This window comes from Ranitomeya imitator, chromosome 4 (genome assembly GCF_032444005.1).
Source record: "Ranitomeya imitator isolate aRanImi1 chromosome 4, aRanImi1.pri, whole genome shotgun sequence".
Lineage (NCBI taxonomy): Eukaryota > Metazoa > Chordata > Amphibia > Anura > Dendrobatidae > Ranitomeya > Ranitomeya imitator.
The window spans coordinates 27121478-27149135 of NC_091285.1; the positions used below are offsets into that span (position 1 = coordinate 27121478).

Consider the following 27658-nt stretch of genomic DNA (forward strand, 5'->3'; position numbering starts at 1 on the left):
CCAACGTCCTCCAGAGCCCCTCTAAGGTCTGCTGTCCCCTAATAAAACACCATACAATCCATTACTAGGAGTCAAGTCTAAGGCAATATTGGACCTTTAAGGGGTTGTCCACTATTCCAATACCCTACTGGGTAAATAGCGAGTGTCCTCTCGTTGGGATCCGGCTGGGGATCAGTTATAATAATCCTCTCTGGAGGACACGTCCTCAACTGATCTGGATAGAGGCTGTGTAATACTTCTTTTCACCTGTGGTGGCGCTGCAGGGAAACTGAACACTTACAGCCAGGTTTCCCTGCAGATCACAGCTGATCGCATCGCGCAGGACTTTAAAAAAATAGGTATTTTTGCACAAAGTGTAAAAAGAGCAAAGCAAAAAAAACAAAAACAAATCACCCATCCAAGATAAAGTGGACAGAATTATTAATATTTTATTATGTACACGCGCGATCGGGAATCCTTACAAATTCGGTAAGGTGCTCCTAGAAGTTCACAGGGGTGGCCGGCTTGGCCACGTCCAGATCAGCGTCCAGCCAGCGATATCTACGGTGACGACGAAGGACCTCGATGGCTTTCTGCTCCAAGGGGGTCGGAAGGATGCCGAGGTCTTCCAGGCCGGGGAGATCGGGGTATTTCATGTCTGTAATGTGGAACTGAGAGAAGAAACCAGGAAGATTTGCGTTACCCGTGGCCCCGTGTTATAAAGCGGATGCAAAACTTCAGCTCCCCGAAAGGTATGCTGGGAGTAGTAGTTTCATAACAGCTCGAGATGCAAAAGACTGGAGAGCGGTGAGAAGGACAAAACGAGAAGGAAAGATGGAGCACAGACAGGATAAAGGAAGGAATACCCGGCGGATTTTACAGGACCGAGACTGAGCATAGGATTTTAGCATACCGCACCCATACGCTGCGCAGAGAAGGAGAAAATCTGCAGCGGAAAACCGCAGTGTGTCAAATTACGCCACAGACTCATCTCGGATTTCATTCTTTGCAACGTAAAGGGGGGAAAATTTGCGGAAAATCCCATGTACAATTGACATCTAGTGTGGACGGAGGATGGACCCTGAATTATTCATCAGAAATGTAAAACAAAATAAGAAATACATTTTTTTTTAATATATATATATGTACAGTACAGAGCAAAAGTTTGGACACACCTTCTCATTTAAAGATTTTTCAGTATTTTCATGACTATGAAAATTGCACATTCACACTGAAGGCATCAAAACTATGAATTAACACATGTGGAATTATATACTTAACAAAAAAGTGTGAAACAACTGAAAATAGGTCTTATATTCTAGGTTCTTCAAAGTAGCCACCTTTTGCTTTGATGACTGCTTTGCACACTCTTGGCATTCTCTTGATGAGCTTCAAGAGGTAGTCACTGGGAATGGTCTTCCAACAATCTTGAAGGAGTTCCCAGAGATGCTTCGCACTTGTTGGCCCTTTTGCCTTCACTCTGCGCTCCAGCTCACCCCAAACCATCTCGATTGGGTTCAGGTCTGGTGACTGTGGAGGCCAGGTCATCTGGCGTAGCACCCCATCACTGTCCTTCTTGGTCACATAGCCCTTACACAGCCTGGAGGTGTGTTTGGGGTCATTGACCTGTTGAAAAATAAATGATGGTCCAACTAAACGCAAACCGGATGGAATAGCATGCCGCTGCAAGATGCTGTGGTAGCCATGCTGGTTCAGTATGCCTTCAATTTTGAATAAATCCCCAACAGTGTCACCAGCAAAGCCCCCCCCCACACCATCACACCTCCTCCTCCATGCTTCACGGTGGGAACCAGGCATGTAGAGTCCATCCGTTCACCGTTTCTGCGTCGCACAAAGACACGGTGTTTGGAACCAAATATCTCAAATTTGGACTCATCAGACCAAAGCACAGATTTCCACTGGTCTAATGTCCATTCCTTGTGTTCTTTAGCCCAAACAAGTCTCTTCTGCTTGTTGCCTGTCCTTAGCAGTGGTTTCCTAGCAGATATTATACCATGAAGGCCTGCTGCACAAAGTCTCCTCTTAACAGTTGTTGTAGAGATGTGTCTGCTGCTAGAACTCTGTGTGGCATTGACATGGTCTCTAATCTGAGCTGCTGTTAACCTGCGATTTCTGAGGCTGGTGACTGGGATAAACTTATCCTGAGAAGCAGAGGTGACTCTTGGTCTTCCTTTCCTGGGCCGGTCCTCATGTGAGCCAGTTTCTTTGTAGCTCTTGATGGTTTTTGCCACTGCACTTGGGGACACTTTCAAAGTTTTCCCAATTTTTCGGACTGACTGACCTTCATTTCTTAAAGTAATGATGGCCACTCGTTTTTCTTTACTTCGCTGCTTTTTTCTTGCCATAAAACAAATTCTAACAGTCTATTCAGTAGGACTATCAGCTGTGTATCCACCAGACTTCTGCTGAACACAACTGATGGTCCCAACCCCATTTATAAGGCAAGAAATCCCACTTATTAAACCTGACAGGGCACACCTGTGAAGTGAAAACCATTCCCGGTGACTACCTCTTGAAACTCATCAAGAGAATGCCAAGAGCGTGCAAAGCAGTCATCAAAGCAAAAGGTGGCTACTTTGAAGAACCTAGAATATAAGACATATTTTCAGTTGTTTCACACTTTTTTGTTAAGTCTATAATTCCACATGTGTTAATTCATAGTTTTGATGCCTTCAGTGTGAATGTACAATTTTCATAGTCATGAAAAGACAGAAAAATCTTTAAATGAGAAGGTGTTCCAAACTTTTGGTCTGTACTGTGCAATATATATTTTTTTATAATTAAAAAAATTATATAATATATATATATATATATATATATATATATATATATATATATATATATATATATATATATATATATTTTTTTTTTTATTAAAATCAAAATTTAAAGAAAAAATAGTTTAATTAAGAAGAAAATGAAAAAAAAAAACCCCGCTGCTACCAACCCAAACTGAACTTAGCCTGAAACTATAATATGATATAAAAATGACAACGAATGAATAAATACATTTCAAAAGTGTTTTTTCCTTTTTAAGTTTTACTATAGGATACCTCTGACAAATAAAGGTATAAGAGTTCCATTAACTACAGCTCAATGTGTCACTATCACAACAAATAAATTACATGCAGCGTTAAGTTACAGATTTGTGTTATGGCGGGTGTATATTCTCATCAATATTAAAGTCGCAGGTTTCGACCCATCTGGGGGTCTTGTGACCTGATCATTAAACCCCATAAGCATATATCAAGCTGATAGCATAGGTGATGAGATCAGGATCTGCAATCATTACACAGGCAAGTGACATTTAACCACCACATAGGCAAGACTGGGGTAACTGAGGCGAGGAATCCTCTGGTGGTTAAAGGGAATCTCTCACGAGGTTTTTGCTATGTAATCTGAGAGCAGCACAGTCTAGTGGTTCAGACCCTGATTCCAGTGATGTGTCACATGCTAGGCTGTGTTTTGCTATTTCAATACAATCAGTGTTTTATCAGCAGGAGATTATCACTACAGGACTTGGTGTCTTGTGCTTCCAAGTCCAATCATGTCCCCAGCACTGATTGGCAACTGTTAGTATACAGTGTACACAGAGAGCTGCAAATTAGTGGTGTGGGCGGGCTTACACACAGCTCAGAATTGCAAAATCCACATGCCGGGGACTCCACATGCCGGGGACTCCACATGCCGGGGACTCCACATGCCGGGGACTCCACATGCCGGGGACTCCACATGCCGGGGACTCCACATGCCGGGGACTCCACATGCCGGGGACTCCACATGCCGGGGACTCCACATGCCGGGGACTCCACATGCCGGGGACTCCACATGCCGGGGACTCCACATGCCGGGGACTCCACATGCCGGGGACTCCACATGCCGGGGACTCCACATGCCGGGGACTCCACATGCCGGGGACTCCACATGCCGGGGACTCCACATGCCGGGGACTCCACATGCCGGGGACTCCACATGCCGGGGACTCCACATGCCGGGGACTCCACATGCCGGGGACTCCACATGCCGGGGACTCCACATGCCGGGGACTCCACATGCCGGGGACTCCACATGCCGGGGACTCCACATGCCGGGGACTCCACATGCCGGGGACTCCACATGCCGGGGACTCCACATGCCGGGGACTCCACATGCCGGGGACTCCACATGCCGGGGACTCCACATGCCGGGGACTCCACATGCCGGGGACTCCACATGCCGGGGACTCCACATGCCGGGGACTCCACATGCCGGGGACTCCACATGCCGGGGACTCCACATGCCGGGGACTCCACATGCCGGGGACTCCACATGCCGGGGACTCCACATGCCGGGGACTCCACATGCCGGGGACTCCACATGCCGGGGACTCCACATGCCGGGGACTCCACATGCCGGGGACTCCACATGCCGGGGACTCCACATGCCGGGGACTCCACATGCCGGGGACTCCACATGCCGGGGACTCCACATGCCGGGGACTCCACATGCCGGGGACTCCACATGCCGGGGACTCCACATGCCGGGGACTCCACATGCCGGGGACTCCACATGCCGGGGACTCCACATGCCGGGGACTCCACATGCCGGGGACTCCACATGCCGGGGACTCCACATGCCGGGGACTCCACATGCCGGGGACTCCACATGCCGGGGACTCCACATGCCGGGGACTCCACATGCCGGGGACTCCACATGCCGGGGACTCCACATGCCGGGGACTCCACATGCCGGGGACTCCACATGCCGAGGACTCCACATGCCGAGGACTCCACATGCCGAGGACTCCACATGCCGAGGACTCCACATGCCAAGGGTTATAAGCTAAGTGGTACATCACTGGAATCAGGGTCTCTGCCCCTACAACATGCTGCTCTCAGATAACATAGCAAAAACTTCCAGACAGATTCTAAGTGATTCACGCCGTTGTTGTACAACTAATTCTCTCTCCCCAATGTGTCTACCGTTATGCGACACGCAGACCGTACTCACCCGATCCACTTTGTCGCGGCTCGTCCACTTGTCAAATGGGTTCAACTCAAAGAACTTTCCAATCAGACTATAAATAGGAAACAGGATCGTTAGAGAGAAATCTCACGGTTCAATGCACGATCTGCGTGGACTGAAGCGGGCAACGACTGAAATCCCTACTGTTCATTACTGACCCAATCGTGACACTCGGGTCAAACTATAAAGAACCTGTGAGCTCTTCTAACATGGCTGCAACACCCTGCGCCGCCCAGATGTCTTTTTTTTTTTGCTTCATACACTTACCGGAGGAAAAATAGAGGAAAAGCACAGATATTTTTGTAGGATCAGTGCATGTACAGGGGATATTGCTGACCTATACAAATAGTTCTGGACAACCCCTTTAAGTCCATCAATAAAGGCAGGTACTTACTGATAGATGGGGCGAGGCATCGGGAATTGCAGCAAAGGTCTATGGGCAACGGCGAAGATGTATTTCACCAAGTCCTGAAGAAGATACCGATGGGGTCTAAAAGCGAAATAGATGTAGAAAAAAAAACAGAACAATATTAGCGCTCAGCAGGATAGAGCCACGTTCCGACAGACAGGTTTCCTGGTGCCAGTAGTTGCCATTAGATGTGCCAGCCCGACTCTTCAGATTAGACTGGTAGAATGGGCAAGATAAGGACGGCACGGTGTGACCCTTCACGTCACCCTGTATCTCGTCCCCCTCTATAGAAAGCACAAAATGATACAGAATTAAAGGGGCTGTCCAGATATTAAAAGAGCATGGCTGCCTACTTTTTTTTTCTTTTTTAAATAACAGCGCCTGTCTGCAGGTTGAGTCCGGTATTGCAGCTCGAGCCCCATTAATGGAGCAGAGCTGTAATACCACGCACAACCTGTAAACAGGAGGGGAGCTGTTTTTGGAAAAAAAGGCAGCCATGTTTTTCTAATTATGCACAACCCCTGCTCTCAGAGAGTCCACATAATGAGTTTCTTAAGGCGTTAATTATGCCTGTTTTCATTCCCCCACCCCATAAAAAAAAAACTCTTTTAGAAATCCTTGTTCCTGGATGGCGGTTCTCACCACATCAGTCAATCACTAGAAGTGTAGGACCTTCTGACCATCCAAGATCAGACACAATAAGGCTGCATTTCCTTACAGAAATAGCACCACACCTGTCATCAGGTCGTGTGCGGTACTGCAGCTCAGTGTTATTCATTTCAGTGTAGCTGAGGTGCAATACCAGACGCGGTCTATGCACACGTGTGGCGCTGTTTCCAAAAGAAAATAGACCTCTAAACAGGCTGCATCTTACCCGGCTAAAGCGTACGTCTTTCCTGCAGAGTCGGGGTCTTTGATGATATTGACGATGGCCTTGGCGACGTCCACGACCTTCGTATAGAGGGGCGGAATTATACATGAGCCATCTGCCGGCGACCTACAGGACCCCACCGTATCCCACCGCTACTCACGTAAATCGGCTGCTTCACCGTCTTCTGACCGAGGGATATTAGCGGCACGCCGCCGAACCGCCGCATGTCTGCAGAGAGGGGGAAGAAAGAAATATACAATAGACATAATGAGAACAAGTGGCGGCAGCGCCCAGGTCCTCTGTTCTTACACCTGGCGGTGAAGAGGACCACCAGACCCCCTTTTCTATTCTAGACTATCAAAACTATTAACCCCTCTCCTGTATCGAAGACCTCCCTACGTACTGCACCAGAGCAGTGTGACGCTCCCCATCCCCCTTTGAGACCCTCGAAAGTAGACATACAGCCAGGAGCAATCCCCTAGACCACCATGGTAGGGGTTAGTAGCCTAGTGGTGGAGTGAACGAGCCACATACAGGCCCACCGAGCCATCTGGACATAGAAATGGGTGTAGTTTCAGTGTCGTAGAGAAGTGGAGAGGAACATGGTGCTGGGCAAGGACTATGCTGCACGGAGTAGCCGTCTCTGGGGGCCCAATTTGCCTAATAGAGACCCCTATAGATGTCATTTTAGCCCGCCCCCCCCCCCCCCCCCGAGATCTTACTTGCATAATAATTGAGGAATTGGTCTTCCCGGCCGTACATCTCCGCAGGCTTCACAATGATGGCGTCAGGATAGGCTTCTCTCACGGCTTCCTCCCCTACCGCCTAATGTCAAAGCAAAGAAAGGCTACATTAATGGTGGGGGCCACGAATCGATGCAAAGGAGGGCCACTGTGGCTGAAGGTACCACGACTCTGTACAATACAGGCTACCAGGTGCGCAGCAAGGAAAACCTGTAAAGGGGATGTAATAGCACGCCGGCGCCACTTTCAGGGTTGTTGCTGGGGGGTCAGAGATCCCAGACCCCAATTTATCATCTGTCAATCGAGCAACTAAAGATACAACATTATTCTTCATGCACCATATACAAACACAAGGCGCAAGGAAAAAATCTCTGGTAGTTGACACAAAATTATTTGTTTCAAAAAACTACAATAATTTATTAAATTATTCAAGACATGATAAAAAATGTTCAGGAGTATAATAAATACTGGGAAAACAGAGGTTGAAAGAAGGATCACTAATAGCATATATGGCAAACAATTTCAAATATCAATTTCTATGAAGAGGTAAGTTCCGGATTGGACCAAGGGAACCCAGTGGACGTAGTGTATATGGACTTTTCAAAAGCTTTTGATACGGTGCCACACAAAAGGTTGATGCATAAAATGAGAATAATGGGGATAGGGGAAAATATGTGCAAGTGGGTTGAGAGCTGGCTCAGGGATAGGAAACAAAGGGTGGTTATTAATGGAGCACACTCGGACTGGGTAGAGGTTAGCAGTGGGGTACCACAGGGGTCAGTATTGGGCCCTCTTCTTTTTAACATATTTATTAATGACCTTGTAGGGGGCATTCAGAGCAGAATTTCAATATTTGCAGATGACACTAAACTCTGCAGGGTAATCAATACAGAGGAGGACAATTTTATATTACAGGATGATTTATGTAAACTAGAAGCTTGGGCTGATAATGGCAAATGAGCTTTAATGGGGATAAATGTAGGGTCATGCACTTGGGTAGAAGTAATAAGATGTACATAAATACATGTTGATGTTTATAAATCAAACCAGATTGTGTCCTTCAAAGTAGGAAATACAAGTGCCTGATAGGATTAATGAATGGAATTTTTAATCACCGCAAATAATTACCTGTAAGAATCAAAGTCCGCAGATGATCAGTGTGCTGGTCCGACACCCGGCATTCCCTCACTGATCAACTCCGCAAAAGAGCCGGACAGCACAGCTCAGTACACCGTGTAGTGGCCGTTCTCAAGTACTGCGGCTCAGGTCCCATATACTTCTATAGGAGCTGAGCTGCAGTAACTGAGAATGGCCGCCGTGTGTCTCCTTTTACAGCCAGATTTGATCACTAGGGGGTGACGTGATTATACGTCATCACAGTCCAAGACAATTCCTTTAAGAACACACTGATCCAGCAAGACAAGATCTAGGGTGTTTTTTTTAAGGGGTTATCCAGAATTTAAAAAAAAAATAAAAATTGCTGCTTTCTTCCCAGAATCACCTCTGTGTACAGTCTGTGTGTGTTAATGCATTCACTTCAAGCTGAGCTGCAATACCCGGCATAACCTGTGGACAGGGGTGGTGCCGTTTTAGGAAGTTGGCCATCATGTGTTTCTAATCCTACACACCCCCTCTAACACTCCTGTGCATTCCTATCTTACACGGACGGCTTCCAATCACCTTGTTCCTCAGTAACTTTGAGGGGCTTTTTATGTCGGCGTTCAGGTGGGACATGTGGATGAACTTCTCCACCCCGGCTTCTCGAGCCAACGTCGCAATGTCCCTGGGGATATTCACAAACACATCCTGGAAGCTGAAATTCCTAAATAGAAGGAAAAACACAAGCCATTATTAAGAATCCAAAAATTATTAAGATTTTTTTTTTTTTACCCATTTTGAAACGGATTTCAATTTTCAAGGGGTTTTTTTTTTTGGTACATAGCACTTGCCAGATCCTACAAAAAAACTTAAGGAAAAAAAAACAAAACATAAGGCATGATGTTAAAGGAAATATGTCACCACCTAATCTGAGCATCATGATGTAGGGACAGAGACCCCGATTGCAGCTTTGTGGCACTTACTGGGCTGCTTGCTGCGGTTTTGATAAAATAATAGTTTTATACGCAGGAGATTACCACTAGAGGACTAGTAAACCTGCTGCCAGGTAGTCCAGCCACGCCCACGCATACTGATTGGCACAGTGAACATGAAGCGACCAATCAGTGGTGTGGGCGGGGTTACACATAGCTCAGTATTCCGAGATTTGCTACATCTGCAGCAGATAAAACTGGGATTTTATCAAAACTGCAGCCAGCAGCCCTGTAAGTGATACATCGCTGGAATCGGGGTCTCTGCCCCTACATCATGCTGCTCTCAGATGGTGCAGCAAAATCCGAGCGCCCCATATATGAATCCATGGAATAATCTCTTACCTCGTCTCCCATTCCCTCCCCACAAGGTTGATCACCACGTTGGAGTGCTGCAGCGCCTGCCTGGTGGAGTCTCTGTCCCTCGGGTCCCATTCCTGAAACAATCATTTTTGAGGAACCGTCAATAACTTTTCTGATCCAAGTCAACTTTTACATAAAACTCACTGCGCTGCTGCTTCTGTAATCACAACAGAGATCCAATATGCGGTTTTATTATCGACGCGTTTCGAAAGTTAGTAAACGTCTTCCTCCGGAGAACCGCAACCAAGCGCTGTCCGACAACACCCATCCATGAAGATAATAACTTACCATGAATGTTAACTGTCCCAGATCTCCCATAGGTCGGAGATACATGATGTCATACTGGTCGCATCGGTAGGGGATGACCACCTGAGAGCCAATACGTCCTGAAATAGAGAATAAAAGAAAGTGCTGGAAGTGGTGGCAGAAGACGAGTGGCAGGAGGGTGGCGGTTTAAGGAGCCTAGCTATGGTTGTTGTAGTAAGGTTGTCGAATATGGACAGTAAAAGGTGATAGAAGGGAAACAGTGGTGGTAGAATTGGGTTGGTAGTGGAAGTATAGTATGGTGAGAGCAGTAGAGGTGTAAAAGGAAGGTAGTAAGGTGGCGCTAGAAGCATAGTAGTAGTAGAAAGGTAGTAATCATGTGGTAGTGTGGTTGCAGAAGGGCAGTAGTAGTAGAGAGGTAGTAATAATGTGAGTGTGATAGTAGATGGGTAGTAGTAGAGCGGCAGTAATAATGTAGTAGTGTAATAGACAGGTAGTAGTAGTGGAGAGGTAGTAATGTGGTAGTGTGATTGTAGAAGAGTAGTAGTAGTAGTAGTGAGATAGTAATACCCGAGAGGTAGTAATAATGTGGTAGTGTAATAACAGACAGGTTGTAGTAGTAGAGAGGTAGTAATAATGTGGCAGTGTGATTGTAGAAGGGTAGTAGTAGTAGAGAGATAGTAATGTGGTAGTGTGATAGTAGAAGGATAGTAGTAGAGAGGTAGTAATAATGTAGCAGGGTGGTGGTAGTAGTAGAGCGGCAGTAATAATGTAGTAGTGTAATAGACAGGTAGTAGTAGTGGAGAGGTGGTAGTGTGATAGTAGAAGGGTAGTAGTAGAGAGGTAGTAATAATGTAGCAGTGTGATAGTAGAGGCAGTAATAATGTAGTAGTGTACTAGCAGACAGGTAGTAGTGGTGGAGAGGCAGTAATGTGGTAGTGTGATAGTAGAAGGGTAGTAGTAGAGAGGTAGTAATAATGTAGCAGTGTGATAGTAGAGGCAGTAATAATGTAGTAGTGTACTAGCAGACAGGTAGCAGTAGTGGAGAGGCAGTAATGTGGTAGTGTGATAGTAGAAGGGTAGTAGTAGAGAGGTAGTAATAATGTAGCAGTGTGATAGTAGAGGCAGTAATAATGTAGTAGTGTACTAGCAGACAGGTAGCAGTAGTGGAGCGGCAGTAATGTGGTAGTGTGATAGTAGAAGGGTAGTAGTAGAGAGGTAGTAATAATGTAGCAGTGTGATAGTAGAGGCAGTAATAATGTAGCAGTGTGATAGTAGAGGCAGTAATAATGTAGTAGTGTACTAGCAGACAGGTAGTAGTGGTGGAGCGGCAGTAATGTAGTGTGATAGTAGAAGGGTAGTAGTAGAGAGGTAGTAATAATGTAGCAGTGTGATAGTAGAGGCAGTAATAATGTAGTAGTGTACTAGCAGACAGGTAGCAGTAGTGGAGAGGCAGGAATGTGGTAGTGTGATAGTAGAAGGGTAGTAGTAGAGAGGTAGTAATATTGTAGCAGTGTGATAGTAGAGGCAGTAATAATGTAGTAGTGTACTAGCAGACAGGTAGTAGTGGTGGAGAGGCAGTAATGTGGTAGTGTGATAGTAGAAGGGTAGTAGTAGAGAGGTAGTAATAATGTAGCAGTGTGATAGTAGAGGCAGTAATAATGTAGTAGTGTACTAGCAGACAGGTAGTAGTGGTGGAGAGGCAGTAATGTGGTAGTGTGATAGTAGAAGGGTAGTAGTAGAGAGGTAGTAATATTGTAGCAGTGTGATAGTAGAGGCAGTAATAATGTAGTAGTGTAATAGCAGACAGGTAGCAGTAGTGGAGAGGCAGGAATGTGGTAGTGTGATAGTAGAAGGGTAGTAGTAGTAGCAGGGAGGATTTGATTTAAATCTAACTGATTTAAATCACGATTTAAATCACTAGTCAGTAAGGCTTGATTTAAATCCGTGATTTAAATCAAAGTTTCTACGTAACTGAATTTGACTCCGCAGAGGTCCCAGCCTCTTCTTCACAGCAAAAATGTTACAACATGAACAGAGTTGAGAAAAAGACCTTAATCCTATTGTTCTACAAACCTATGAATACAGAATCAACCCCTTCAGTGCCAAGTCCAAGAAGTTAGACAATATGTTTCTGATTGTTTGGAGTGGAATAGATCTGCACAACACAAAAAGAATGTGAATCTAAGTGTGAGGAGGAGGAAGGGCAAGCAGACAAGAAAATCAAAGTGAAACTTTGAGCACAATACTGCAGCATAGCCACAGACAGACAAGTCTGGATCTGTTTGTGTGTACGATCTGAGGTTTATTACATTCTTTCCTTATAATGGCAGCAGGCCGTAAAAGAGACCCAGTTTGGGAATATTTTAAGGAAGCTCCTTCGCCTATCGGTAAGGCAGGCATGCGTGCAAAATGCAAACAATGCAACAAAGAGATGCAAGGCCTGGTGGCGCGAATGAGGCAACATCATGAGAAGTGTGGTGATGAAGAGGACTCATCACATTCTTCTTGGGTTGTGCAGATCTATTCCACTCCAAACAATCAGAAACATATTGTCTAACTTCTTGGACTTGGCACTGAAGGGGTTGATTCTGTATTCATAGGTTTGTAGAACAATAGGATTAAGGTCTTTTTCTCAACTCTGTTCATGTTGTAACATTTTTGCCGTGAAGAAGAGGCTGGGACCTCTGCGGAGTCAAATTCAGTTTTGAGAACTGTGTAAGTAAAGCGAGCGTCTGTGATAATATAGGAGAGAAACTGCCCACTAATCCTACAGAAACCTCTGGAAGAGCATGGCATTGTGAATGTTACACATATACAGCCTTTATTCTACTGAGTTAAACAACTCCGCTTTATCTCATGATGGAAGAACCTTTGGATGGTAAAATATTTTCCTCAAAAATCCGATTTAAATAAAAAAAATCCGATTTTTTTGATTTTTTTTTTTTTAAAAACATTGATTTTTATCCACCCTGAGTAGTAGTGAGATAGTAATAGCCGAGAGGTAGTAATAGTGTGGTAGTCTGATAGTAGACGGATAATAGTAGCAGTAGATAGTAATAATGTAGTAGTGATAGTAAAAGGGTAGCAAAGTGAAGGTAGTATTGGAATGATTACGGGGAGGTAGAAGTAGGAGGATGGTAGAAGTGTAGCAAGGTGGTGCAATTATTAGTGTTGTAGAAGTGTGGGAAGATGGTGGTAGTAGAGTAGTACGATGGTGGTAGTAGTAGAGAGGTAGTTACAAGGGTGTAATGTAGACGGATGGCACAGTGGTGGGATAGCACATGTAGTATGGTGGCGGCATTAGTAGGACAGCAGTAGTAGTATGTAGTAGCAGCATGGTGGCAGTAGAGGTAGAAGGGCTATTAAAAATTAATTAAATCAAATGATTACCAATAATAAGTGATCACTGAAGCTTCGCTTCCTCCATGATGTTTATTACTAGCTGGAAACATGACCACTTTTGGGTTGGCGCCTATCTAGCAGGAGCCGGTCATGTGTGCGGCGGTCACGCTCAGTCGTGGACAGGACGTACAGGTGGCTCAGTGAGCATTATATAGTAAATAACAGACCCAGTGATCACCACACATCATCCTCTACCTCCCATGTCCCGGCACAGCAGACCTCCTGGGTCTAACCAGGCCGGATCTGCTATTCCAGGGACTAATCTCACCAGAAGGGGCCATTTCCCCTGTAATTAAGGAAGACTCAGTTACAGGGAAAAAGGGTAAACCCCCAATGCACAAAATCAATAAAAACGTTGGTAATTTAGGATGGAAGCACTCTGTTCATAAAGGGTTAACAGATCCCGTACAAGATTACTTATATCTTACAGCCAGATATCACCGCCAGCGGGGGGCGCAGGAGGGCAAGTCAGGACACCCAGGGGGCAGGAGACCATCTCGCACCAGGACACATACCTAGCCTATTAACAACATATCGTCCCAGGAACCCTGTAGCTCCAAACACTGTGGCCACCACTCCACTGACGGCAGAGCGGCCCGGCTTCCCATGGGGGATAACAGAGTGATGGACGCCCCTCTGCTGCAGAACCACGGGAACAGAGGCGGCCAGCGAAGAGATCTGCGGACCTGGGGGACAAAACATGGAGAACAGACATCAGTACAGGACATGTAATACATGTACACAGGGACTGCGCCAGCAGAATAGTGAGTGCAGCTCTGGGGTATAATACAGGATGTAACTCAGGATCAGTAATGTATGTACACAGTGTCTGCACCAGCAGAATAGTGAGTGCAGCTCTGGGGTATAATACAGGATGTAACTCAGGATCAGTAATGTATGTACACAGTGTCTGCACCAGCAGAATAGTGAGTGCAGCTCTGGGGTATAATACAGGATGTAACTCAGGATCAGTAATGTAATGTATGTACACAGTGACTGCACCAGCATAATAGTGAGTGCAGCTCTGGAGTATAATACAGGATGTAACTCAGGATCAGTAATGTATGTACACAGTGACTGCACCAGCAGAATAGTGAGTGCAGCTCTGGAGTATAATACAGGATGTAACTCAGGATCAGTAATGTAATGTGTGTACACAGGGACTGCACCAGCAGAATAGTGAGTGCAGCTCTGGGGTATAATACAGGATGTAACTCAGGATCAGTAATGTAATGTATGTACACAGTGACTGCACCAGCAGAATAGTGAGTGCAGCTCTGGAGTATAATACAGGATGTAACTCGGGATCAGTAATGTAATGTATGTACACAGTGACTGCACCAGCATAATAGTGAGTGCAGCTCTGGAGTATAATACAGGATGTAACTCAGGATCAGTAATGTAATGTATGTACACAGTGACTGCACCAGCAGAATAGTGAGTGCAGCTCTGGGGTATAATACAGGATATAACTCAGGATCAGTAATGTAATGTGTGTACACAGGGACTGCACCAGCAGAATAGTGAGTGCAGCTCTGGAGTATAATACAGGATGTAACTCAGGATCAGTAATGTAATGTATGTACACAGTGACTGCACCAGCAGAATAGTGAGTGCAGCTCTGGGGTATAATACAGGATGTAACTCAGGATCAGTAATGTAATGTATGTACACAGTGACTGCACCAGCATAATAGTGAGTGCAGCTCTGGAGTATAATACAGGATGTAACTCAGGATCAGTAATGTAATGTATGTACACAGTGACTGCACCAGCAGAATAGTGAGTGCAGCTCTGGGGTATAATACAGGATATAACTCAGGATCAGTAATGTAATGTGTGTACACAGGGACTGCACCAGCAGAATAGTGAGTGCAGCTCTGGAGTATAATACAGGATGTAACTCAGGATCAGTAATGTAATGTATGTACACAGTGACTGCACCAGCAGAATAGTGAGTGCAGCTCTGGGGTATAATACAGGATGTAACTCAGGATCAGGAATGTATGTACACAGTGTCTGCACCAGCAGAATAGTGAGTGCAGCTCTGGGGTATAATACAGGATGTAACTCAGGATCAGTAGTGTAATGTGTGTACACAGGGACTGCACCAGCAGAATAGTGAGTGCAGCTCTGGGGTATAATACAGGATGTAACTCAGGATCAGTAATGTATGTACACAGGGACTGCACCAGCAGAATAGTGAGTGCAGCTCTGGGGTATAATACAGGATGTAACTCAGGATCAGTAATGTAATGTATGTATACAGTGACTGCACCAGCAGAATAGTGAGTGCAGCTCTGGGGTATAATACAGGATGTAACTCAGGATCAGTAATGTAATGTATGTACACAGGGACTGCACCAGCAGAATAGTGAGTGCAGCTCTGGGGTATAATACAGGATGTAACTCAGGATCAGTAATGTAATGTATGTACACAGTGACTGCACCAGCAGAATAGTGAGTGCAGCTCTGGAGTATAATACAGGATGTAACTCAGGATCAGTAATGTAATGTGTGTACACAGGGACTGCACCAGCAGAATAGTGAGTGCAGCTCTGGAGTATAATACAGGAGGTAACTCGGGATCAGTAATATAATGTATGTACACAGTGACTGCACCAGCAGAATAGTGAGTGCAGCTCTGGGGTATAATACAGGATGTAACTCAGGATCAGTAATGTAATGTATGTATACAGTGACTGCACCAGCAGAATAGTGAGTGCAGCTCTGGGGTATAATACAGGATGTAACTCAGGATCAGTAATGTAATGTATGTACACAGGGACTGCACCAGCAGAATAGTGAGTGCAGCTCTGGGGTATAATACAGGATGTAACTCAGGATCAGTAATGTAATGTATGTACACAGTGACTGCACCAGCAGAATAGTGAGTGCAGCTCTGGAGTATAATACAGGATGTAACTCAGGATCAGTAATGTAATGTGTGTACACAGGGACTGCACCAGCAGAATAGTGAGTGCAGCTCTGGAGTATAATACAGGAGGTAACTCGGGATCAGTAATATAATGTATGTACACAGTGACTGCACCAGCAGAATAGTGAGTGCAGCTCTGGGGTATAATACAGGATGTAACTCAGGATCAGTAGTGTAATGTGTGTACACAGGGACTGCACCAGCAGAATAGTGAGTGCAGCTCTGGAGTATAATACAGGATGTAACTCAGGATCAGTAATGTAATGTATGTACACAGTGACTGCACCAGCAGAATAGTGAGTGCAGCTCTGGGGTATAATACAGGATGTAACTCAGAATCAGTAATGTAATGTATGTACACAGTGACTCCACCAGCAGAATAGTGAGTGCAGCTCTGGAGTATAATACAGGATGTAACTCAGGATCAGTAATGTAATGTATGTACACAGTGACTGCACCAGCAGAATAGTGAGTGCAGCTCTGGGGTATAATACAGGATGTAACTCAGGATCAGTAGTGTAATGTGTGTACACAGGGACTGCACCAGCAGAATAGTGAGTGCAGCTCTGGAGTATAATACAGGGTGTAACTCAGGATCAGTAATGTAATGTATGTACACAGGGACTGCACCAGCAGAATAGTGAGTGCAGCTCTGGGGTATAATACAGGATGTAACTCAGGATCAGTAATGTAATGTATGTACACAGTGACTGCACCAGCAGAATAGTGAGTGCAGCTCTGGGGTATAATACAGGATGTAACTCAGGATCAGTAATGTAATGTATGTATACAGTGACTGCACCAGCAGAATAGTGAGTGCAGCTCTGGGGTATAATACAGGATGTAACTCAGGATCAGTAATGTAATGTATGTACACAGGAACTGCACCAGCAGAATAGTGAGTGCAGCTCTGGGGTATAATACAGGATGTAACTCAGGATCAGTAATGTAATGTATGTACACAGTGACTGCACCAGCAGAATAGTGAGTGCAGCTCTGGAGTATAATACAGGATGTAACTCAGGATCAGTAATGTAATGTGTGTACACAGGGACTGCACCAGCAGAATAGTGAGTGCAGCTCTGGAGTATAATACAGGAGGTAACTCGGGATCAGTAATATAATGTATGTACACAGTGACTGCACCAGCAGAATAGTGAGTGCAGCTCTGGGGTATAATACAGGATGTAACTCAGGATCAGTAGTGTAATGTGTGTACACAGGGACTGCACCAGCAGAATAGTGAGTGCAGCTCTGGAGTATAATACAGGATGTAACTCAGGATCAGTAATGTAATGTATGTACACAGTGACTGCACCAGCAGAATAGTGAGTGCAGCTCTGGGGTATAATACAGGATGTAACTCAGAATCAGTAATGTAATGTATGTACACAGTGACTCCACCAGCAGAATAGTGAGTGCAGCTCTGGAGTATAATACAGGATGTAACTCAGGATCAGTAATGTAATGTATGTACACAGTGACTGCACCAGCAGAATAGTGAGTGCAGCTCTGGGGTATAATACAGGATGTAACTCAGGATCAGTAGTGTAATGTGTGTACACAGGGACTGCACCAGCAGAATAGTGAGTGCAGCTCTGGAGTATAATACAGGGTGTAACTCAGGATCAGTAATGTAATGTATGTACACAGGCACTGCACCAGCAGAATAGTGAGTGCAGCTCTGGGGTATAATACAGGATGTAACTCAGGATCAGTAGTGTAATGTGTGTACACAGGGACTGCACCAGCAGAATAGTGAGTGCAGCTCTGGAGTATAATACAGGATGTAACTCAGGATCAGTAATGTAATGTATGTACACAGGGACTGCGCCAGCAGAATAGTGAGTGCAGCTCTGGGGTATAATACAGGATGTAACTCAGGATCAGTAGTGTAATGTGTGTACACAGTGTCTGCACCAGCAGAATAGTGAGTGCAGCTCTGGGGTATAATACAGGATGTAACTCAGGATCAGTAGTGTAATGTGTGTACACAGGGACTGCACCAGCAGAATAGTGAGTGCAGCTCTGGGGTATAATACAGGATGTAACTCAGGATCAGTAGTGTAATGTGTGTACACAGGGACTGCACCAGCAGAATAGTGAGTGCAGCTCTGAAGTATAATACAGGATGTAACTCAGGATCAGTAATGTATGTACACAGTGACTGCACCAGCAGAATAGTGAGTGCAGCTCTGAAGTATAATACAGGATGTAACTCAGGATCAGTAATGTATGTACACAGTGACTGCACCAGCAGAATAGGGAGTGCAGCTCTGGAGTATAATACAGGATGTAACTCAGGATCAGTAATGTAATGTATGTACACAGTGACTGCACCAGCAGAATAGTGGGTGCAGCTCTGTAGTATAATACAGGATGTAACCCAGGATCAGTAATGTAATGTGTGTACACAGTGACTGCACCAGCAGAATAGTGAGCGCAGCTCTGGAGTATAATACAGGATGTAACTCAGGATCAGTAATGTATGTACACAGTGACTGCACCAGCAGAATAGGGAGTGCAGCTCTGGGGTATAATACAGGATGTAACTCAGGATCAGTAATGTATGTACACAGTGACTGCACCAGCAGAATAGTGAGTGCAGCTCTGGAGTATAATACAGGAGGTAACTCAGGATCAGTAATGTAATGTATGTACACAGTGACTGCACCAGCAGAATAGGGAGTGCAGCTCTGGGGTATAATACAGGAGGTAACTCAGGATCAGTAATGTAATGTATGTACACAGGGACTGCACCAGCAGAATAGTGAGTGCAGCTCTGGAGTATAATACAAGATGTATCTCAGGATCAGTAATGTAATGTATGTACACAGTGACTGCACCAGCAGAATAGTGAGTGCAGCTCTGGAGTATAATACAGGATGTAACTCAGGATCAGTAATGTAATGTGTGTACACTGTGACTGCACCAGCAGAATAGTGAGTGCAGCTCTGGAGTATAATACAGGATATAACTTTTGTTTTTCTCTCCCCCAACCCCAACTTGTATTTTTCCGTCCTTATAGCTGTATGACGACTTGTTCTTTGCAGAACAAGTTGTAATTTTTTTCCACCATTCACTTCCATCAAATGATGTACAGAAAAACAAGAAAAAAGTGTGGCAAAATGGTGAGAAAATAACCTTCTAAGATCAGCATTGCTTTGTTTTTACACATTCATTGTATAAATGACCTGGTAACGTGATCCTCGGTGCGATTACAGTAAAATCAACTCTTGTATAATTATGATTTCTATTCTTGTTCTAGTTAAAACAAAAAAAAAGTTTCGTAAAAAAATTAAAAATTTGCTTTTGTCGCTATTTTCCGCTTGTATTTTTCCGCCGGTGGAGTTGTATGGGGGCCTGTTTTTACTTGCACCATTTTGGGGCACCTACAAGTTTATGACGGTTTCTGGTTGAATTTTTTTTATACCGGTGCTGCTGGCAATCAAAAAAATGGCAATTCTGCCGATCCAATTTCCTTTCTCTTAACAACATTTATCAGATTCATTAACTTTACATTTTAGTAGATGCTACTTTCACACTTGTGGCAATGCTGGATATGTTAATTATTATTATTATTTTTTATTTTTTTTCAGCTGGGGAAAAGATAAACAATTTTTATTTATTTTTTAAACCTATGATTGATTGAATGTAAAATATACATTAATATCAATTATTGCTGTACATAGTGTGAAAAACATTCTCCCATGAAACCCAATCTGTAGCTAAACATCACAGGAGGGGCAGGACGACAGCCATGGAAGTCTTCAGCGGACCCCCGGCTGCCATCACAACCCATCACATCATCGAGGCGGGTGTACAGTCAAGTCCATGGGATCCAAAGGGTTAAAGATACAAGACTTTTTTTTCCCCCTTTACACATTACATCAGAGATTACTTCAGTTTTTATTTTTATTTATTTATTTTTTACACAAAAGTTACAAGTCTCAAAAATAACTTTTTTTTTTCCCCAAAACAATTTCTATTTTATTTAATGGTGTTAAAATAAAATAAAACTATAAAACCAAAAATAAAATAAGCAAAACAACAAAAATAGGGATTTTTGGTTACTCACCGTAAAATCCTTTTCTCCAAGACGCTCATTGGGGGACACAGGACTGTGGGTGTATGCTTCTGCTGCCAGGAGGCTGACACTAAGTAAACTTAAAAAAAAAAGTTAGCTCCTCCTCCAACGTATACACCCTGACACTGGCTACCAGAGACTCCAGTTTGGTGCAGAAAGCAGTAGGAGAACAAAAAAAAAAAAAAAAAAAAAAAAACACAAAAAATAATATAACAGCATAAATACAGAAACCTTATGTCTAGAAAAGATCCTACTGACTAATGTAATCAGATATAACCAAAGCAGCCATAAGGCTACCAGGGAGGGAGCTGTGTCCCCCAATGAGCGTCTTGGAGAAAAGGATTTTACGGTGAGTAACCAAAAATCCCTATTTCTCCTTCGCCTCATTGGGGGACACAGGACTGTGGGATGTCCTAAAGCAGTCCCTGGGTGGGAAAAATCACTCACCAGAAAAAGACATCCAGATAATGTTTGTCTATAAATGCGCCACTGCCGCTTGAAGAATTCTTCTACCCAGACTTGCATCTGCAGAGGTCTGGGAATGGACATTATAATGTTTGACAAATGTATGCAGACTAGACCAGGTCGCAGCCTTGCAAACCTGCTCTGCTGAGGCCTGGTGCCGAACGGCCCAGGAAGCCCCCACTGCTCTAGTCGAATGAGCCTTGATTCCAGCCGGAACCGTCATGCCCATGGAGCGATAAGCCTCCTGAATGGTCGCCCTTATCCACCTGGCCAGGGTAGATTTTGAAGCCGCGCATCCCTTCCTGCGACCCTGCGGAAGGACAAACAGAGCATCCGTCTGGCGAAAGGGGGCCGTACGGGAAACGTACCTCCTCAGATCCAACGTATGGAGAGCTTTTTCTACACGGTGCGTAGGTGCCGGACAAAAAGAGGGCAGAACAATATCTTCATTAATGTGAAATGATGAAACAACCATCGGCAAAAAGGACGGTGCTGGTCTGAGCACCACCTTGTCCTGATGAAATCGCAAAAAAGGAGGACGACAAGAAAGAGCTGCCAGCTCCGATACCCGTCTTATGGACGTTATGGCCACTAAAAATACAACTTTCCAAGAGAGAAACATCAAAGAAACCTCTTGAAGAGGCTCAAAAGGAGCGTCCTGTAAAGCCCTTAAGACCAGATTAAGGTCCCAAGATTCCAAAGGAGTCTTATAGGGAGGAACCTTATGAGCGACTCCCTGGAAAAAAGTCCTGACTTGACGATTAGGAGCAATCCTGCGTTGAAAAAGTACTGATAAAGCCGAAACCTGCCTTTTAAGGGTACTCGGAGCAAGCCCAGAATCCAGGCCTGCTTGAAGGAAGGCTAGAATGTTTGGAACGGAAAAACGCAGAGGAGGCAGCCCGCGCTCTCTACACCAGGAAAGAAACACCTTCCAAGTGTGATAATAAATCCTGGCCGAAACGGACTTACGAGCACTGATCATGGTATCAGCTACTTCTTGAGAAAAACCAGCCTGAGTTAAAACCCAAGATTCAACGGCCAGGCCGTCAAACGTAGGACCTCTGAGTTCTGGTGGTAGATCGGCCCTTGAGATAGAAGATCTGGCCGATCGGGGAGCCGCCAAGGAACCCCGGCTAGAAGTTGTACCAGGTCTGCATACCAGGTCCGTCGTGGCCAATCCGGAGCGATCAGGATGGCCGGCACTCTCTCTGATTTGATCTTCTTGATTACTCTCGGGAGCAGTGCCAGAGGAGGGAACAGATAGGAGAGATGAAATTGGTTCCAAGACAGTACCAGCGCATCCACGGCGATAGCCTGGGGATCTCGGTACCGAGAGACAAAACTGGGCACCTTGGCATTCACCTTGGACGCCATTAGATCTACGTCTGGAGTTCCCCAAAGATGGCAAATCTGCAAAAATACCTCGGGGTGGAGAGACCATTCCCCGGAGGCTAGACCCTGACGGCTTAGGAAATCTGCCGCCCAGTTTTCTTCGCCCGGAATGTGGACCGCTGAGATCACAGAGTGATTTCTCTCCGCCCAGAGTAGGATCTGTTTTACCTCCTGCATGGCTGCCTTGCTGCGGGTGCCCCCCTGGTGATTTATATAAGCTACCGCTGTGGCGTTGTCCAACTGAATCCGGACAGGGCGACCCGCCAGAAGATGGTGAAAACGTAACAAGGCTAGCCGGACCGCTCGAATCTCTAAGATATTGATGGGGAGTTCTGATTCCCGAGGAGACCAGCGTCCCTGAGCTGTGTGATGGAAGAACACTGCTCCCCAACCCAGGAGACTGGCATCTGTTGTGACCACTAGCCAATTGGTTGGGGGAAAGGGCTTCCCCCTGAGTAGAGATGAGCTGTTTAGCCACCAAGCGAGAGCCTGTTTGGTCTGGAAAGACAACCGAAATTTGCGGTTGAGAGAGAGAGAATTTTTGTTCCATGCTGATAGGATTGCACGTTGGAGGGGTCGAAGATGAAACTGTGCAAACGGAACCGCCTCTATGGTTGCAACCATCTTTCCTAACACCCTCATCCCGGACCGAATCGTATGAGGGTATGGTTGTAGAAGGTTCCTCACTTCCCGCCGAAGGGCTAGGACCTTGTCCTGGGGAAGGATAGTTAAGGCTTGAGAGGTGTCGAAAATCATGCCTAAAAAAGAGATTTTTCGAGACGGCCGTAGAGATGACTTCCTTAAATTTACCAACCAACCTAGACGGGAAAGAGTGTCCAGAGTGATGTCGACATTTTCCTTGCAAGACTGAAATGTTGGTCCCTTGATCAGCAGATCGTCTAGGTATGGCAAGACGACAATACCTCGGGAGTGCAGAATGGACACCACAGTCGACATGACTTTTGTGAACACCCTGGGAGCGGAAGCTAGACCGAAAGGTAATGCCGTGAACTGGAAGTGTAGATTGTTTACGGCAAACCGGAGAAATCTTTGATGGAGCGGAAAGATGGGAATATGAAGATAAGCATCCTGAATGTCTACTGAGGCCAAAAATTATCCCTTTTCCAGAGAGGCGATGACCGACCGCAGAGACTCCATCCGAAAGTGTCGAACGCGGACAAACTTGTTTAAGAGTTTGAGATCTAGGATAGGCCTCACTGCTCCATCCTTTTTGGGCACTACAAAAAGATTGGAATAAAAGCCCTGGAATCTTTCTTCCTTTGGAACAGGAGAAATGACACCGCTGATACGGAGAGACTCTATGGAATTGAACAAGCTTTGACGAAGAGATTTGCATTTGGGAAGACGGGATGGGAAGAACCGGGGAGGAGGAGGACCGACCAGCTCTATTTTGTAACCTGAAGATATGAGCTTACCTGAAGCCAGACCTGGCGAAATAAAATTAGACGTCCGCCTACCCTTTTGGAGATGCCCGGAAGAGGCCTCCAGTCACTTGGCCGAAAATCTTTGCGTCCTAGATCCTCTAGAGCTAGAAGACTGGGGACGCATTCTTCCCCCCTGGCTGGCCGTATAAGGGGTCCGACCGTCTCGGTCCTGATTGGGCCGACCCTGCGCAGGAGAACTTGATGCTGGGGCCCATCTGACATAGCAAAAGGTTCTAAAGCGAGCCTGAAAATGGCGCCGAAAGGGCTGTCTGGCCCTCTGCTGAGGAAGGAACTTACTTTTCCCTCCTGTGGAGTCAGAAATGAGCTGATCCAGCTTTTCTCCGAACAAACGACCACTCCGATACGGCAGGGATGTAAGGGATTTCTTAGAGGTAGAATCAGCCCGCCAGGACCTTAACCAAAGGGCCCTTCTGATGGCAATAGCATTAGATGCAGCCGAGGAAGCACAATCTGCCGCATCCAGAGATGCGTTAATCAGATAGCTACCGGCCATAGCTACCTGAGAAGACATTTCAGCCAATTCTGCTGACACATTACCTTCCTGGAGAGCCTAAGATAACGAGTCAGACCAAGATATCATAGCCCTGGCAACCCAGGTTGCCGCAAAAGAAGGAAAAAGTGCTGAGCTTGAGGCCTCAAAGACGGAACGAGCCAAGCTCTCTATAAGACGATCCGTAGGATCCTTAATCGATGAGCCATTAGGGAGAGATAGTAACGTGTTAGAGGCTAAACGGGACACTGGAGGATCTACAGAAGGATTTTCTGCCCAATCACTACAAAGTTCCGAAGCAAAAGGATACCTAGCCTTCAGAGCTCTTTGCCCTGAAAAGCGTTAGTCCGGGTGCTCCCTATTGCGTCGAATCAGGTCCTCGAACTCAGGATGAGAGGAAAAAACCCTATGGGCCTGTTTAGACCGCTTAAATGAGACCTTATTATCAGAAGAAGAGACGAGCTCGTCTTCTATCCCCAAAGACTGATTGACAGCTTCAATTAGGCTGTCTACTGACTCCTGAAACCCAGGTTTATCAAAATTAAGAGACCCTTCTGACTCGTAGTCAGTCTCAACTTCACCGCTTTCTGCAGGGGAAGGAGAGCGAGATACGGAACTCCAGGATGCGGAAGCACCTGAGTGCCTGGGAGACGCTTTGCGAATCCGCTTTCCATGCGTCTGTCGAGTGAGAGCGCGCCCCCTGCAGGCCGCAGATTCCTGAGACCCCGAGGCCCTCTCTGAGACAGGCGGATTACCGGTCCCGACCGCCGGGGTCTGCAGTGATTTGATCGCTTCAGTAAGGGACGCCATGGATTGTGACAAGGACGTGACCCATTCCGGTGGAGCTACCACAGCGTCTGCCTGAGGGACCGGAGCCGGAGAGACTACTGGAGGACTGGCAGGGGGGGCTCCTGGACGCGTTCAGAGTCACAGGCCTCGCAGAGGCGATTACTTTGGGCGTGCGGAAAAAGGGTACTACAAGATACACAACTGTAAAAAAGAACCGTGTGAGTCTTAACCTTTCTAGACATAATGATCCGTAATGCTATACCCAGGGCCAGAGACTGGGAAAAAAAGGAATGCTTCAGTCCAGCTGGAGAGAGAAGCACTTACCCCAGTCCTGTGTCCCCACGAATACCGAAATGGATCCTGACAGCACTATCTCCAAACGTGCTGCCTTATATGTCCAGCAGGCTATAGTGGGGGAGGGATCGCCAAACTAAGCCGCAGCCTAGAGCAGGCCCGAAGCCGCGGCCTAAATTTCCCCCTCAGAGGCCGGAGAAACCGGAACCGGACGTGACGCGCCGGAAGGGGCGAAGCCCTGCAGCGCGGTCTGCCGCCCGGAAGTCCCGGGCTCCAGGAACAGCCCCACGCCTGCCGTGAGCCAGGCAAAGCCGCAGCCTCCGGAGGAACAGCGGCGCCGATCTTCTCTACACCGCGGCGCCGCTCCGCGGAGCCGCTCCAGACCACCGCCGATCCACAAAAAAAGGACGCCATCCTCACCCGGAGCCGGACCACCGCACTACCCAGGGCCAGCGCAACAGGTACTCAGGAGCCCCCCCTGACACACCACACTCAGCGAGGGGTGGAAAAAATGACGGTGCAGGCACCCAAACTCCATTATCCCAGGATAAGGAGAGGGACCGTCCTCCACCCCAGCTAACACCCCCGGCAGGGGTGTAGAAAACAGGGGGGAACATACGGACGTCTAGGAGCACCTGTACAGCCTGGGGTCTAGATACCTCAGGGTGGTCAGGGCCAAGTCCAGAGAAAAATCCCACGTAGCGGGAAAGGAAACGTGGAGCAGTATCACACGTGCTTGCCCGTTGATGATTTGGGGAGATCGGACCCTCAAAAAGGTCCGTCGCCCCCTCAATCCAAAAGTTGAAAGTCGGGTCCAAGAAAAAATCCTGGACCCAGAGATGTGCCTCCTTGAGACACTAAGCATAAACTGGGGTCTCTGGTAGCCAGTGTCAGGGTGTATACGTTGGAGGAGGAGCTAACTTTTTTTTTTTAAGTTTACTTAGTGTCAGCCTCCTGGCGGCAGAAGCATACACCCACAGTCCTGTGTCCCCCAATGAGGCGAAGGAGAAAAAATAAAAAGTATATATATATATATATATATATATATATATATATATATATATATATATATATATATATATATATATATATATATTTTAATAATAATAAAAAAAAACATAATACAAAAAATAAAATAAGAACTATAAATATCTAATAAAAAAACTATTACTAATAAAATAAAAATGATAAAAATAAAATAAATAAAACAATATAAACAAAATAATGATAATAAATGATAATAAAACAAAATAAAATATTATAATAAAAATGTTAAAAATATATGTAGTATAAAAAAATTATATATAATATATATATATATATAAAATCTTTATACTATATATATTTTTTTCATTTGTTATATTATCATTATTTTATTTGTAATTTTTATGCCACAATTAACACTGTAAAAACTAACCCCCCCCCCCAAAAAAAAAAACAATGGTGGAGTTGCCTTTTGTGTTATGTTTTTTTTTTATTTCACAAAGGTTACAAGTCTCAGAAAATTTCTTTTATACACAGTTTATTTTATTTAAAGCTGCTAAAATAAATAAAACAATAAAATAATGTAAAAAAAACTAATTAATTAAAATATAAAAATGTAAAAAAAAAAAAAATGTAGTATTTAAAAAAAAAAAAAAACTGCACAAGTTAAATATCGCCATATTCGTACGGATCCAGAGAATCGTGTTTCCGGGTCACTTTTACGCCACAATGAACCCCTCGTTAAAATGAAGCCCCCCAAAACAATGCCGGAGTTGCCTTTTTTTTTTTTTTTTTTTTTTTACCAAACCCCCCCCCCAGTTTTCGGAACAGTCGTCGTCGTCTTAGAACACTACAATTTTTGCTGGAATACAACGAGCCGACGTTCGACGATGTCGGGGGGATAAGATAAGATTTAAAAAAAATCTCCACAAACAGGTGCAAAGGGTTAAATAATGGCTCCAAGCTGCGTTATTGGGAACAGCCATCCATGGAGATCACAGCTAGAGGAACTACAAGTCCCAGCATGCAGTCATCAGGCCCAATGTGGGAGGCAGCAGGTCACGTGACATCAGAGAGGCCCCCCCGGCTTCATTTTTATTCCGTCACGGAACTGATCTCGCAATTCCCTTTAAATTGGAGAAATGCTGGGACCTGTAGTCCTACACCTAAGAGCGAGTGACAGCTGTAACCCAGGACGCATACAATGCCCGCCACGGCCTCCGTCTCCTCACTCTCTGCCCCCTACAGTTCCGTTCTTCTTCGGTATGACTTACGTGACATTGCCCGGGCACCGGCCGCCCTGCAGAGGATAATCACCGCCATCTTGACCGAGGTCCCACAGGTCTGCGCGTGCGCGAACTACGGAAGCCGCGAAGAACGCGTTCGTGTTTTTGACACAGCACAACATCGCCATCTAGCGGTCACAACGTGCAATGTCAATTAGGTGGCTTTTCCTTTTTCTTGCTCTTCTCCGTTATTTCTCCCCCCCCCCCTTATATCTGATAAATTGCTTCTTCTATATCTTGTGTTGGGGTAAGGTGACATTTTTAATTTTTTAACTTAATATGATAGATTTTCATTTTTTTTAACCCTAGAACCATATTTTTT

General features: G+C 45.4%; 1 protein-coding gene across 1 annotated transcript; it reads right to left on the reverse strand.

Annotated features, from left to right (window-relative positions):
* Nucleotides 1–403: 403 nt before the first annotated feature.
* Nucleotides 404–27407, reverse strand: NDUFA9 (NADH:ubiquinone oxidoreductase subunit A9). Its single transcript, XM_069763422.1, has 11 exons — nucleotides 27325–27407; nucleotides 13662–13832; nucleotides 9766–9863; nucleotides 9460–9551; nucleotides 8708–8849; nucleotides 7007–7109; nucleotides 6445–6512; nucleotides 6288–6364; nucleotides 5399–5494; nucleotides 4990–5056; nucleotides 404–650 (listed from the first exon to the last, which is right to left on the reverse strand). Exons 1-11 carry the CDS (start codon nucleotides 27371–27373, stop codon nucleotides 480–482), a joined length of 1134 nt encoding a protein of 377 aa, XP_069619523.1. The 5' UTR covers nucleotides 27374–27407; the 3' UTR covers nucleotides 404–479.
* Between the last annotated feature and the right edge of the window lie 251 nt (nucleotides 27408–27658).

Bases quoted from the DNA above. Each gene is read 5' to 3' on its own strand.
- NDUFA9 (XM_069763422.1), bottom strand. From the start codon at position 27,373: ATGGCGGTGATTATCCTCTGCAGGGCGGCCGGTGCCCGGGCAATGTCA. The intron at 5,495-6,287 runs GTAAGATGCAGC...TTTCGCTTTTAG, and splicing joins AAGACGTACGCTTTAGCCGG to ACCCCATCGGTATCTTCTTC. The intron at 651-4,989 runs GTGAGTACGGTC...TTCTTCTCTCAG, and splicing joins GCCGCGACAAAGTGGATCGG to TTCCACATTACAGACATGAA.